Below are 14,432 nucleotides of genomic sequence, written 5' to 3'. Positions count from 1 at the left end.
TCACTCATAATCTCCTAGCATCCTGTGAGCCAAATCTGTCCTGTGGACATGCAACATCTAAGAATAGCATATATGATTATCCTTGCTACTTCTGCTGCTCCTGGATGGGAAAAATGGATCGTGGTAGGCAGTAAGAAGTGAGGGGGACATAGGAAGGATTTGAAAGAGAGGCTTGAACAGCCCTTCCAAGGCAAAAACAAAAAACAAAAAAGCTCCAAACCCCTCCTTGCTTCCAGATTTGGTAGAGAAAAGATTTGTAGATTTCCTACAAGCAGAATACAACATCTGATTTAACAAGGGAGTATGCCAGAATATGCTACTGTTAACAACAAATAAAGAAGAACTTCCAGATTTTTTAGAGAACCAGGAAGCCCTTTATAAGATGAAAAAATTAAGGTTATTAAGTCTATAAACAATACTGGTTTATACTCACAGTTCCAAAACCATTACAATATTTGCTTTCTCTTCAAAAGCATCTACACACTGAACAAGTTTTGGATGGTGCAGACAGTTCATAATGCTGATCTCTTGTCTTATGTTTTCTTTATCCTTAGCTGAATATGCTTTAAAAAATTTTCCTGCCCAAACTTTTCCAGTTTTCTTCTCAACAAGCCGGAAGACTTGTCCGAATTTCCCCCTGCAAAATACAGAATAATTCCCATTAAATGATTCAGCATTTGAGGGTCAGCACACAAGACAGACTGAAAAATTAGAACATGCTTTTTGATTCCTTGGAATGATTAACATGAACTTTGGACTCAGAAGATAGGACACATAGTCTAAAACACAGCAAATGCTGAGTCACACAAAAGTACATCTTAAAGGGTATATGGTGAAACCCTCATAGGAACATAGGAAGTTGCCTTATACTCAGTCAAACCCCTTTGTCCATCTAGCCATACTTTGTCTACTCTGGCAGCAGCTCTCCTGGGTTTCAGGCAAAGGTCTTTCCCATCTCCTGCTCCCTGCTCATTTTAACTGAGATGCCCAGGATTGAATCTGAGACCTTCAGCATGCAAAGCATGTGCTCTACCGCTGAGCAATGGTTCCTCCCATTCTAACAAAACTAACACTGATTAAAAATGTGGTTTGATAGCATGGGAAATTACATGCAGGCAGGCAGGTATGGAGGAAGACTTAGAAAGTTCTGAATGATATACACATGGGAGCTCATTACCTTTATGGGCCACCTTCTTTTGTATGAGCTTGTCTGCTCTCTTAGTTAGTCAGCTGAGGCACAGCTCTCCATCACCCTTCTTCTGAGGTTAAGAGGGCTGATATATTGGACCCAGCATCTTGGCTATTGTGCTCCAGCTCTGAAGCTCCTTCCCCAGAGAGATCCATTTGGCCTCCTCTCCAATGACTTTAGCTAGGATGTTAAAAGCTTTCCAAAGGGCATTTAGTGAGGTGGGTTAGTTTTGTCCTATTCTATGGTTTATTTCAGTGGGTTGGATACAGAGTTGCACTCCTATGAATGCAAAGGCATTACTGGGTCTGTGCCTGAATACAGCTGACAACACAGTGGTAGATTTTTCATCAAGAAAATGCAGCATCCCAACAACAGAGGGGAAAACACATATTTCTACACTTACGATCCCAATCTTTCTTCAACACTGTAGGAGTCTGAAACTTTTTGTTCCATATTGATAGTCACTGTCTGATAGTCAACTTCTGTTTCTTTCTCTTCTAGAGAACGGTAGGGAAAAAATCCAATTACGAGAAGGCCCACATGCTACAAACACAATATGGTGAAATAGCAAAACTCTTACCATCATCAGATCCTTCAGCTTCTTCCTCTTCTTCTTTAGGGCCTATAACCAAATATATACTTATATGTCTACAAAGAATTCCTCCATATACCATCTATTTTTCTTTCTTTTTAAGGATAAAAAATCAAATTCTGTTCCATATGTGAGGTCCTCCTTTTCTCAAGGTAGGGGTACTTTCAGGAATAGCCTCAACACCTGGCATGCTTGGGCAGCTGGCAATGCCCACTGCTGATGCATGCCCAGGACCCTCCTTAAAATTTTCTTTTCCTGGTCCAGCTCTCTGCCCAGTGCTGGGGGCAGGTTCTAGCCTCTCTCTTCATTTCCCACCATGCCCCTGACATACTGTTGCTTTGGGACATGGCGGGAAATTAAAAGTGTGGCAAGATCTAGCCACCCAGCACTGCTGGGAGTGCTACCACCCCTTCCAGGTAGGCCCTCAGATACGAAGGGGGCCATATGAAGATCCTTTGCTCATGTCCCCCTCAAACCTGAAGCTGGCCCATTTTATGGCAATTCTTTTTATATAACAAGATTTGTATACTGCTTAGTCATCAAAAACCTTTAAGCAGCTTACATAATATTAATATAAAATCAAACTTTAAATAAATAAATTTATTTAAATAATTTATGTAAAATAAGCAGTTTTAAAAACAATATACACAATAACATTACATGTCTGGGTGGGCTTGCCTAAAAAAAGTGTTTAGCAGGTGCAAAAAAACTGTACAGCAAAGGCCCCTGCTTAATATTAATAGGAATCTCAGAAGGTTATCTATAATAATAATAATAAATAATAAATTTAATTTCTGTGTCGCCTATCTGGCCAATGGCCACTCTAGGCGACGTACAAAATCATTAAAACACAATATAATAAAATGCAATAATACAATATAAAAACAGTATAAAAGCAATACAGCTGCAACAACAATATTAAAACAGGGCAGGAGGCATTTCAATCAAGACAATTAACCCTCCCCGGAGATCCCAAAGGCCTGTTGAAAGAGCCAGGTCTTTAAGGCTTTCCGAAATACAGCTTTTCCCAACCTTTGGGTCCCCAGATGTTGCTGGACTATAATTCCCATAATTCCTGACCATTGGCCATGATGGCTGGGGATGATGGGAGTTGCAGTCCAACAACATCTGGGGACCCAAAGGTTCAGAAAGGCTGATCTACACTATTGAATTTTTGTCTTTTTGGTCTTTACGAGAAAGCTTTGGAATCCAATTTGCTTTAAATATTTTTGTATGGAGCAATTAAAAAAACAACTATCTGCCTTACATTCAGCACCTTATAAGCCCTCATTATACTTTTAAGTCTCCAAAAGACAGACTACTCTACCAGCTCAGTGGTAGAACTTTACATACAGGTGCCTCCACCAAACCTCTGGCATCTCAATAAAAATGATCAAGTAGCAAGTAATGGGAAAGGCTTCTACCTGAAAGCCTGGAGAGGTGCTGCCACTCTGACTAGATAATATTAGAACTGATGGGCCAATGGTCTGACTTCGTAAAAGGCAGGTTTCTGTGAGGCCTCAATCACCAAAAGCTGGTCCAAATTCTTCATGAATTTCATTAATGAAACAATTGGCAGTGTTTGCTACAGGTGGGCCTACATATTTGGGCATCCATGTAGCAGCTACTTGCACATCAGCTATAATGTGTTATGTAATTGCCCATATAGATCACTTCCATTGTGCAGACAGTCTTCCTGCCACCACTAGATGTTTCTGGCATTGGCATGGTAACTCTCTGCCCAGTGGGGGTGGATCCACATATTGAGTCACGGCCATGTTGAACAGCCACTCCACGAGTCCATTTATAGCAGTTTCCAGGTAGACTCCCTAGCATCGAGATCAGTCCTAAGATGGCAACTGGGCAACACGAGCATGAAAATGTTTGTTCTGGGTTTTTATGGCAGGAACCACCATCTACTAACCAACCAGCATCTGCACAGATGGACATATTTTGGTGCACAAATAAAAGCGAATTGTAAATTTTGAATGTATTTAATGGTCACTTTGTCAAGCCACAAAGAATGATAGTCCATGTCTAAATATATTCTAACATCAACTGAAGTTTTCTGACTCAACAGGTTGCAATCAAACAAAATCATAAAGCATGACCTGCAAAGAACTGCGCACATAGACCCAAGGGCTTGTACAGGGCTGTAGAGCATGTTTAGTTTATTCAGTTTTATTATACTGTAACTATCATTTTTCATAAATATGCTCTATTGCAAAATAAAGAATATGGGAGAATTAAAAATACATCCCTCCTCCAGTGAAAGAGAGAGGGCATCACAGTATAGGAAACTGGGCAGTGCTACCCAGCGCTTACCCTCTGGATCTTCTGCTCCATTCTCTCTTTGAGGGAACATTGTTACTTATTTTCAGTGTATATAAGAGAGAAGCATTCTGACTGTCAGTATGATGCCCCTCCACTGAAATCCTCAACGAACAAAAGCTAGAGGAATCCTATGAGTTGGAGCTGAAGTTATTAATATCATACAGCTCTCAACTACTGCAATGTTATTTTATTCTAATATTATAAACTTTGAGGTTATGCTGGAGTCAATTAAACCTACAAAGTACTATGTATAGAATGTACTTAAAAACAGGAAGTGGGAATTGGAACACATAATCCATTCTTCATGGGCTAGATGTAAGAAAATTGGGGTGGGAAGCACTTAACTCTCAGCTATCTCTCTTTTTAAAACTGCAACTGGACTATTCAGTGCTACATATGGCTATTAAGAACAATCCTACACAAGAAGCTCACAAGGCTCCTTTTATTCCTTTCTTAGAACATAGAGGGTTCCAGGATATGACTTGAGATGTATTTGCTCTATCTTTTAGAGAGGTCATCTTTATACAGTAGGGCCCCACTTTTTGGCGGCCTGCTAATATGTCAACTTTCAATTAGAATAAGGCCCCACTCATACGGAGCTTATTCTGCTTTTATGGCATTTTTTGGGCGTCGGGCACCATTTTACTGACGGAGTTCCGCTTTTTGGCAGGTTTCGCTTTTCAGCGAGGGTCTGGAACGTAACCCACCGTATGAGTGGGGCCCTACTGTAAATGAAAAATATTACGGCAAAATAATACATATAGTACTTTATTATAATTGCCTTGTTCACTTTCAGGGCCTTAGGCCCTTCTCCCCAATCTGGCATCCACAGCAGCACCATGTCTTCTCCAAATAATGGAGGTTTGTGAAGGAGGAGTGGAGAAAGTGAGTGAGAGTGTTTTGGCTCATTTAAGCATTCCCCCCTTTCTTAATAGCTCCAGTAGTCTATGCCTCTGCGCCCAGGAGGGTGAGAACAAAACCCTCCAGAAAAGGGGGTGGGAATAGGAAGGCCTGTGACAATGGCTTATAGGGCATTGCTGAGGGAAGAGGTAGTTCTGTTAGTGTTAATTATGCACAAGGAATCTTCACTTGCAAATGTGGCCAGGATACCAGGTTTTACAAATAAAAACCAAACTAACTTAGGGTCCCATCAGGAACAAACATTTTCTCTGCAATCTGCTACTAATATATAGCGGAAGAAATAACTTGGTCTGCAGTACATCTGGCAATCTGTTACACATGCTGCATCCTTCAAGAATCATTGCAACATACAAATCCACTCTCACACACAAACATTTTAACAACCCTTATAACAGTCCAACAACTCAAAATACTTCATGTATATTATCTCAGGTAGGGCTGGGCGAAAATTCAGCTGAATTTGGATTTAGCTCTGGATTTTTCAATAGTCTGCATATTTCCACCTTCACCAAGCAATCCTGTTTGCTCTGAATTTCAGTGGCTTTTCAGAGGAGGAGAGAGGAAGATAATTCCATCGTTCAAAGAGAAATCCTTGTGCTGACAGAACCTTCGGTTTAGAACTAAGTTGAATACAGCCCTTGGAATCCAACATTTCATTTAAAAGCCCAGATCTTCCACAAAGAGATGCAACAACATAAATACTTCCATTTTCATGTGCATATTATCCAGCCTAGTATCTGGTCCTCATATTAAGTAAAGAGACTATCCACACATAAAAGCTGACAACTGAAAACCAAATAGTATACAATCATAATTAAACATAACTTCCATGCAGCAAAGAGCTTACCTTTTTGCTTGTCCCCCACTAGCTCAGATTCATGACTTGGCTCACTTATCCCATACACGTTAGCTGCTCGCACTCGGAATTTGTACTCCCTGTCATCCAGCAGGTCCTGGACATTATAAGAAGTGCTACGGCATGTAGTGAGATCTGTCCATTTCTTGTCCACTGTGTTCCAGATTTCCACAGTGTAGGACTGCACTGCACTTCCACCATCGTAAGATGAGCCGTACCATGAAAGGGTGAGGGAAGAACTCCTTATGTCTGATGCACAAGGTGTTCCTGCTGGAGGATCAGGTTTATCTGCAGATGGGGGGGGGAGAGATGCATAAAAATGTGTTACATGCCAACGAAGTCATTTTATTTCTACCTCATTCTGACAGTCGCTGGCTAGAAGTAGATAGACTCTGGGACCTTCTGCTGACTACCTTAAAATAGAAATCCATGCTTCAAAGGCTTTATTCTGAGAGATGGCCAATGGTCAGGGCTGATGGGAGATGTAGTCTTCCAGCAACACCTGGAAGGCCACAGTTTCTCCATCCCTGCTTTAGCCATCTTGAAGCCATCACGTAATGCAACAAACATCAATGCCTGGTATGTATTAAGGATTCACAGCTAGACCTGAAGGGTACAACCTTTCTACTGTAAAACCAGCGGTGGGGAACTTTTTTTGGCCTGGGTGCCAGATCATAAACCCCTTAACCCCCGGTGGGTCAAATTTGAAAGGTGGGCCCAGATTGTCAGGACTTCAAATAGTAGCACAGGGCTTTCAAACAGCTCTTTGTAAACATCCCTGTGCTGCTTTTTAAGTCTACAATTTTCTGCTGATTACCATAGGGATGATTAAAAAGGGCTTTCAAACATCCTCATGCTGTTTCTTGAGCCTCTGAAAATCAGAGGCTTAAAGAGCAGCATGGGGACATTTACAAAGGGCTATCTAAAAGCTCTGTGCTGCTCTTTGACCCTCCAAAAGTCAGAGACTTAAAGAGCAGTGCTAAGAGAGGGAAGCTGTTTGCATTCAACCCCTCCTTGAACAAGGCACACTGCCACTGCCCATTAGGTGATTGGCAGGTGGGAGTTCATCTTGGTCCAGCAAAGGAACAATGCAGCAGCTCACTTTAAGCTCCCAGTTGTTCCTTTGACGCCCCACCCTTACCTATGCACCCCACCCTTATTTCATTTATTAAGCCAGGTGTAAGACAGTAGGTATGGTTCCCAAAAATGGCTCGTGGACCAAATGGGGAGGACTGATAGGCCAGGTTTGGCCTGTAGGCTGGAGGTTCCCCATCTGCCCTAATCCTTCACTCATCACTAATTTTAACCATAAATTCAACAGCATTATTTGCTACCTGATAGTTTAGAAGGTAGCAAGAGCCAGAAGCAGAAAGTGCTTTGTCACAGGAGAATCCCTGTTTATAGAACTATTACTACTGTGTGCTAGCATGCTACATTTATATGCAGCACGCAGAGATCACTATGTTGCTTTAAGTAGCCCTTCACTTCACTCCAGTCTAGTCAGGGCCAACTTCTACATGTAAAGGTGTAGGGATTTAAGCATGTTAGGCAAAGGCATGTCTCTTATCTTGGGTAATTGCAGTCCTTTCCCCCACAGCTGACCATACAGGATACAATGACTACCTCAATTAAGCAGAGTTTGGCAGACTTCATAGTCTCCAAAAATAAGCTGAGTATGACCTATAGCAGGGTCATGTACTTCAAAACAGCTTGGGATTTCTGGCTTATGTAAACAGAGGTTTGATTTGAGGAAACAACTGCAAATTAACAACATCTGATACAGTTTGGGTATCATTGACTCTGATCATGTAAATAGGTCTGCTGCAGTATTGCTTCATTCTCCTATAAGCAATCAGGATTGAGTAGGCACTTTATATATACATGGGTAGCCTATCTATGTCTTTTGGCTAAGCATGACTGTAAAAAAGTTTTCTTTACTATTGAATGCAATATCCATAGCATTAGCCTGACAGACTTCCCACCTCACCCTCTCATCAACCATAAGCCTTTTACTCATTCAAGTATATAGTACTATGCTTTTTAAATATTTCATTTCCACTCGGGATTGGTGGGCATGTGCTAGGCTTCATCTTTGAAAGAAAATGGAGAAGAGAATACATAAAGACCAAAAAGGTTCATTTGAAGTAATGTCATAACTGGATTTGAAGTTTTCAAACCAATATTACTAATTTTTAATTATTATTATTATTTGTAGGATTTGTGTCCCGCCTTTCCACCAAGACAGCTAAGAACAGCAACACAAACACAACAATAAAAAATGATACAAAAGAAAGAAGCATAGTAACAATGTGAGTAAAACTTCAAAATCAGCTGTTTCAATATATTTACAAGTTAGCTTATAAGCTAAATAACTATACTAATAAAAAAAAATTTCCTATTCTGTCCTGCCAACATCTGAAGCACATTTGGCAGGAGGTTAAGAGAGGGCCTTCTCAGTGGCTACTCCAAGGCTCTGCATCCCCTTGCCAAGGAAGGTCACTCCCCTTAGATATTAGACAGGTACCATCACTGTTATCTTTTTGGCGCCTACTGAAGACCTTCTTTCAACAAGCTTGTTAAGTAACAGACCTTATCCCAGTCTGCATCTGTGTTGGAATTGCTTTTTAATATGTTTCTAAACCTTCTGTTTTAATGTTTTTAAAGTTTTTTAAAAAATGTTTTAAAATATGTTTTATTTTAATGGTTGTTGTGTTTTAATATATTTTAAAGTGTGTTTTTATGATGTTTTAAAGTGTTTTTAGTGCTTTTGTTTGCCACCCTGGGCTCCTACCGGGAGAAAGGACAGGATATAAATCAAATAAATAAATAAATAATAAAGATCCATTTGGCTCCCATCTCGGATGACCTTCTGCTAGAGAAGACTCTCTCCTGAAGATTTTCAAACCCAGGCAGCTCAATATGGGAGAATGCAGTTGCAGAAAACCTGGCCCAAAGTCGTGTAAGGCTTTATAGGTCTTTATTAACCAGGATTTTCAATTATGCCCAAATACAGATTGGTAGCCAAAGAAACTGTTTTAAACATAGGAGTCGCATGGTCCTTATAACTGCCCCTGGTTAGTAGTTTGACTGCAGCATTCTGAACCAGCTGAAGTTTCTGAACACTCTTCAAAAGGCAGTCCACATTTTGCAGTAGTCCAAATGAGATGTAACTAAAGCATTTGTTACCATGGCCAGATGCAACATTTCAAGGAAAGGGTGCAGTTGGTGGACTAGACTTGGCTGTGCAAAAACACTCCTGGCCACTGCTGAAACCTGGATATTCTGGATCAGGACTGAATCAAGGGAGCATACCTAAACTGCTAACCTAGGTCTCTGAGGGAAGTGCAAGCCCATCCAAGACAAGTTAGGAACATAGGAAGCTGTCTTATACCGAGTCAGACCATTGGCCTATCTAGCTCAGCATTAACTACACTGACTGGCAGCAGCTCTCACGATTTCAGGCAGGAGTCTCTCAACCCTACCTGGAGATGCTGGAACTGAACCTGGCACCTTCTGCATGCAAGATGGATGCTCTACCACTGAGCTATGGCCCCTCCCCATTCCCACATTTCCTGATCTGCCTTCTGACTTACCAAGAGCCCCTCTGTCTTGTCTGGCTTAAGTTTCAATTTGTTTGTCCTAATCTAGTCTCTTACTGACATGACATCAGATATTATTTCAGAACTTGTACAGTTCCCTTGGATTTAAATGGAAAGGAGAGAGAGTCAAGTGTCAACAGTATATTGGTGACACCAAACACCCAAACTCTGGCCAACCTTCTCCAGCAGTTTCACGTAGACATTAAACCACATGGGGAGAAGAAGGAACACTCTGGAACACGTTAGGCAACAGCACTGCATGTTGACACTGGCCTTTTAGGAAGAATTGGAACCATTGTAAAATGGTACCTTCAAGCCCCATCCCAGACTCAGAAAGATTCCATGGTTGATGGTATTTAATGCCATAGAGAGGTTCTGCAGAACCAACATAGGCACACTACCACTGTCTAGTTCCCACAAAGGCAATCAGCAGTCTCTGCCCCATAACAGGCCTGAAACCAAATTAAAATGGATCTAGATAATCTGTTTCATCCAGGAATTCCTGAGATGAGGAACTGAAATGTAACCATCCAGGAGATGAGATGTAACCATACCTTGCCCAAGAATAGGATGTTGAAATCTGCTTGCAAGGGTTTGGGGACTACATCATCATCTTCATTAATGAGATTACTCTAGAATAAATCACTTACAGATGGTTTTATTTTCCCTGAGGTACAAAAAGATGTAGGCAGTTAGCCTTGCTCTAAATCAGTCTTCACCAACCTGGTGCCCTCCAAATGCTTTGGACTGTAACTCCTATTAACCCAAGCCAGTATTTCTGCAGGACACCAGGTTGGCAAAGGCCACTCTCAACTAATTAAAACATTATACATGGACATGATATGCCTCCGAAATCTTGAATCTTTCCTTAGAACTGATCTTCAAAATAAGGATCAGAATCTACTCTTTGCCACACAATCCATCAAACTCAACAAAATAAACTCTTTAAGACTGAGCCAAAGGAATAACAACCATGATAAAGTTGAAAGAGAAAATGAAAACTGTGAGGAATAGCGACAGGAGAGAAGATAGTTACTCTTAAGGGGGATATAAACAGAGCACTGAAGTAGTAGACACATGCACACTGGGAGGTAATAAGACCACCACAGGAAAAAATAACCGGAGACTAGGACGTATTAGTTAGCCAAGTATTTCTATGTAAGCAGCAAAGATGACACAGAGATGGAAGGGGGGCAGCCTATAATAATGCCAAATTTCTTCTTGAAAACCCCCAACAACAACGAGGAGTTTTTCCAAAAACAGAAAAAGATGTTTGCATATTTGTGGGAAAGCCTGTTTTACTGATGCTTAACACAACACTCCTAAACACATTTACTAAGTAATGGCACAGTTGCATAGTCTCTTGAACCAATGGCAGTAGTCATTGTTTTTAATTGGGCTTTTAACTGCACTGTTATGAGGTGAAATGGCTGGGTAAAAGCTTGCTGTTGCTGGCTACATATTATGAACACATCAGCTTTTTGAACATTGTCACAGGATTACAGCTTTACTAACAAAAGTAATGCTGCTAGCAGCAGCTGCTTATTTGTGTTCAGCTCAGTTCAGTTTATGGTGGATAGCAGTAATCGGGCCAAGCCAATATGGGATGATTAAAAACTGAACCATGTGCAATACAATTACACATACAATTCTATGTGTAATAGTGGGTGGAGTGGGTTGCCAATGACCTGCAGTAACAATTCATAGGCCTTGCCCCCATGGTTGATATGAATAATGAGAGGGTTACCAATGTCTACTGGTGATGGCAACCACCATGTTAAGAAGCAGTATGTCACTAAATGCTTATTGTGGGGAGCAACAATGGAGGGCCATTGCCTTCATAACCTGCACATGGGCTTTTGTGGGAAGCAGGATGTGAACTTGATGGATCGGTCTGATCCAGCAGGGCTCTTCTTATGTTCTTATGACTTCAGTGGAACTCACTCCAAGTATATGGAACAACTGATGTCAAAACTAATGAACTATGTTCTCGTTAAGTAAGAGAAAGACTGGAAGTGGCATTTGTTTATTCAAGTTTGTAATAAGAAACTGTGTAAATATTTTTAAAAGCCTATTTTTGGCATGTTATGAATTTAGAGTAAATAGATATAATTTAATAATAATTTTAAAAAACAAACCTGATACATCTTTGATCTCATGAATAATTTCATATTTCCTCAGAATCTTATGGCCCATTTTCTTACTTGTTTTTGTTTTTAACATGCATTTAAAGTATATTCTCAGCATCTGAGTGTGGTAGACAACACCAGTCTTGTTGACTATGGGCCAAAATGTAGGCATTCAACAGAAACCTGGGTGTGGGAACCTGGCTCTCTCCTGAAAACCTAAAACGCAGTTGAAGGAAGGACATCACATTTTTGACCAGAAACATGCTGTCTAACTATTCTTATGGCCACATTTCATAACAGCCTTAAGCAGAGGGACAAATCATTACAGCTAAAAACACTGCAAGCAAATGGGTTTATTTTGGAGGAAAGGTTGCACCACTTGGGGCTTTTTAGTTTAGCGAAAAGGCAAGTCAGAGGCAATGTGATAGAAATGTATAAAATTATGCATGGCATGGAAAAAGTAGATAGAGAAAAGTTTTTCTTCCTCTCTCCTAACTCTAGAACTCATGGACATTCAATGAAGCTGAATGTGGAAGATGCAGACAGACTAAATAAAGTACTTCTTCACACAGCACATAGTTAAACTGTGGAATTCAATCTCACAAGAGGCCGTGATGGCCACCAACTTGGATAGCTTTAAAAGAAGATTAGACAAATTCATGGAGGATATGATGAAACTGAGGTTCTCATACTTTGGACACATAATGAGAAGACATGATTCACTAGAAAAGACAATGATGCTGGGGAAAACAGGAGTAGAAAAAGAGGAAGACCAAACAAGAGATGGATTGATTCCATAATGGAAGCCACAGACCTGAATTTACAAATCTGAACAGGGTGGGTGGGTCATGACAGATGCTACTGGAGGTCGCTGATTCATAGGGTCATCATAAGTCATAATCGACTTGAAGGCACATAACAACAAGGCTATCTATGGCTACTAGCCATGAAGGCTATGTTCTGCCACCATAGTCAGATGCAGTATGCTTCTGAAAACCAGTTGCTAGTTCCCCTGCAGGAGGGGAGAGTGCTCTTGCACTTAGTTCCTGCTTGTGGGTTTCCCATGGGCATCTGGTTGGCCACCGTGAGAACAGGATGCTGGACAAGATGAGCCACTGGCCTGATCCAGCAGGCTCTTCTTATGTTCTTATTCTGGTTGCTGTTATTGTGACTAATTTGTATTGTGGTTGAGTACTAAGAGTTTTTATCTCTCTTCTGTCGGAGGAAAAAGGATGTTTACTTATTCCTAGGTATGAACTGATTTCGAGGTATGAACTGATTTCGTAGTCTAACACCTTAACCACTACACTACACTGGCTCTCGAGGAACCAGTAGCCCTCCAAAAGCAGAGCTTGGAAAAGTTACTTTTTTGAACTACAACTCCCATCAGCCCTAGGCAACATGGCCACTGGATTAGGCTGATGGGAGCTGTAGTTCAAAAAAATAACTTTCCCAACCTCTGTCCAAAAGATGCTAGACTACAACTCGCATCATCCCTGACCATTGGCCATGCTATCTGGAGCTGATGGGAGTACATGTCCAACAACATCTGGGATAGCCACAAGTTCCCCAGGCCTACCCTAAAAGATTGATACTCAGTGATCATGCACTGCTGAGCTGAAAATCCTCCAGAAATTACAAAGACAAATAGTTTCACTTACTGTGCTTTTGAAATAAGAAAAAAAAGCAAAACCTAGATATCTATTTACAGAACTGACAGCAGAACACACCAAACCAAACTCTCCGCATTGCTAGCCCGAAAGCACCTCTTTGCATCAGTTCTTTCCTCTTTTTCTGTCTCCCATCTCCATCTCCTTTGTAGAACTTAGGCACTTCCCTTCCCCAGCTGCTGCTTCCAGGAAAAAAGCACAGCTATGTCCACTTCCTAAACCACAGAAACTTGTGATTCAACAGCCCTCCAAGCCCTTCAGTAGTATCTTCCATCTACTAAATACGTGTTTTTATGCCACACCCCAGTATTTGTGATTATATCCTGTTTACTTTGTCCTATCAGTAGAAGCAAGCAGACTAGATTTAGAGAGAACCAGTGAGATGGGAGCAAAATTTCCTCCCTGTTCTAACTGCCATATTCAACAGGCTGTATGAGGTCTAAATCTATTTTCTTCAGGAACATTTAAGGTGACGCCAGATGCTTTCAGCAATTTCTAGAAGCCAAAGTGGTCAAAAAACACCCTGGATTGCTAACCATATTTTCATACTGGACTTCAACACTTAAGTGTCAATATCATGCCAACCCCATACTTCAATTTTATGTTGCATTTCACCTTCCCAAACAAAGTTCCACATGCTTTCCCACTGTACCATAATCAGTGTCCTGCTTCGCCACCAAACCACAACCACAGTATGCACATTGGAAAGTGTATTGAGGCATTTCAAAGTACTCCTGTTTATTTCGCCAATTCAAATATTCAGAAAGGGGGCTGTACCATTTTAATGTGCACATCTTCAAGGACTGCATGCTCTCAACTACTTTAATATGCACATTGAGAACTGCAAGGATGTATGTTCTTATTAAAATCCCTCTGTGCACCATAAGAGAGAAGACTAGGTGTGAAAACTCTCTCTCTGATGTGCCAGCTTCACATGTGCAGCGGCCACTGGATAAGAAGGCACTTTCAAAGCAAATATGCACTGCATGCTTCTGTGCAAGCTTAATCTAGATCAGATAAATGGAAATGCTTCTTACAGGGATCCACAGAAACGGTTTGGGAAAAGAGACATACAATTAGTTTAGTAACATGGCTAGTGGGGCTTCTCTAGTATATGCTCACTTTTTAACTCAGAAGCTATT

At 40.9% G+C, this 14,432-nt stretch overlaps 1 protein-coding gene across 11 annotated transcripts in view; it reads right to left on the bottom strand.

Annotated features, from left to right (window-relative positions):
• The window catches only part of MYLK (myosin light chain kinase), a 323,824-nt gene that overhangs the window by 42,360 nt on the left and 267,032 nt on the right, over window positions 1–14,432 (bottom strand). For all 11 annotated transcript variants that reach the window (XM_061609072.1, XM_061609074.1, XM_061609073.1 and 8 more), the window contains 4 exons: window positions 5,884–6,180; window positions 1,770–1,811; window positions 1,593–1,686; window positions 434–637 (listed from right to left, as the gene is read on the bottom strand). In XM_061609072.1, the coding sequence (XP_061465056.1) occupies window positions 434–637; window positions 1,593–1,686; window positions 1,770–1,811; window positions 5,884–6,180 (637 nt within the window). The remainder of the gene's footprint in view (window positions 1–433; window positions 638–1,592; window positions 1,687–1,769; window positions 1,812–5,883; window positions 6,181–14,432) is intronic.

This window comes from Rhineura floridana, chromosome 2 (assembly GCF_030035675.1).
Source record: "Rhineura floridana isolate rRhiFlo1 chromosome 2, rRhiFlo1.hap2, whole genome shotgun sequence".
Taxonomy (NCBI): Eukaryota; Metazoa; Chordata; class Lepidosauria; order Squamata; family Rhineuridae; genus Rhineura; species Rhineura floridana.
Note: the sequence above shows the minus strand (reverse complement) of the source record. Positions and strands in the feature narration are given on the sequence as shown.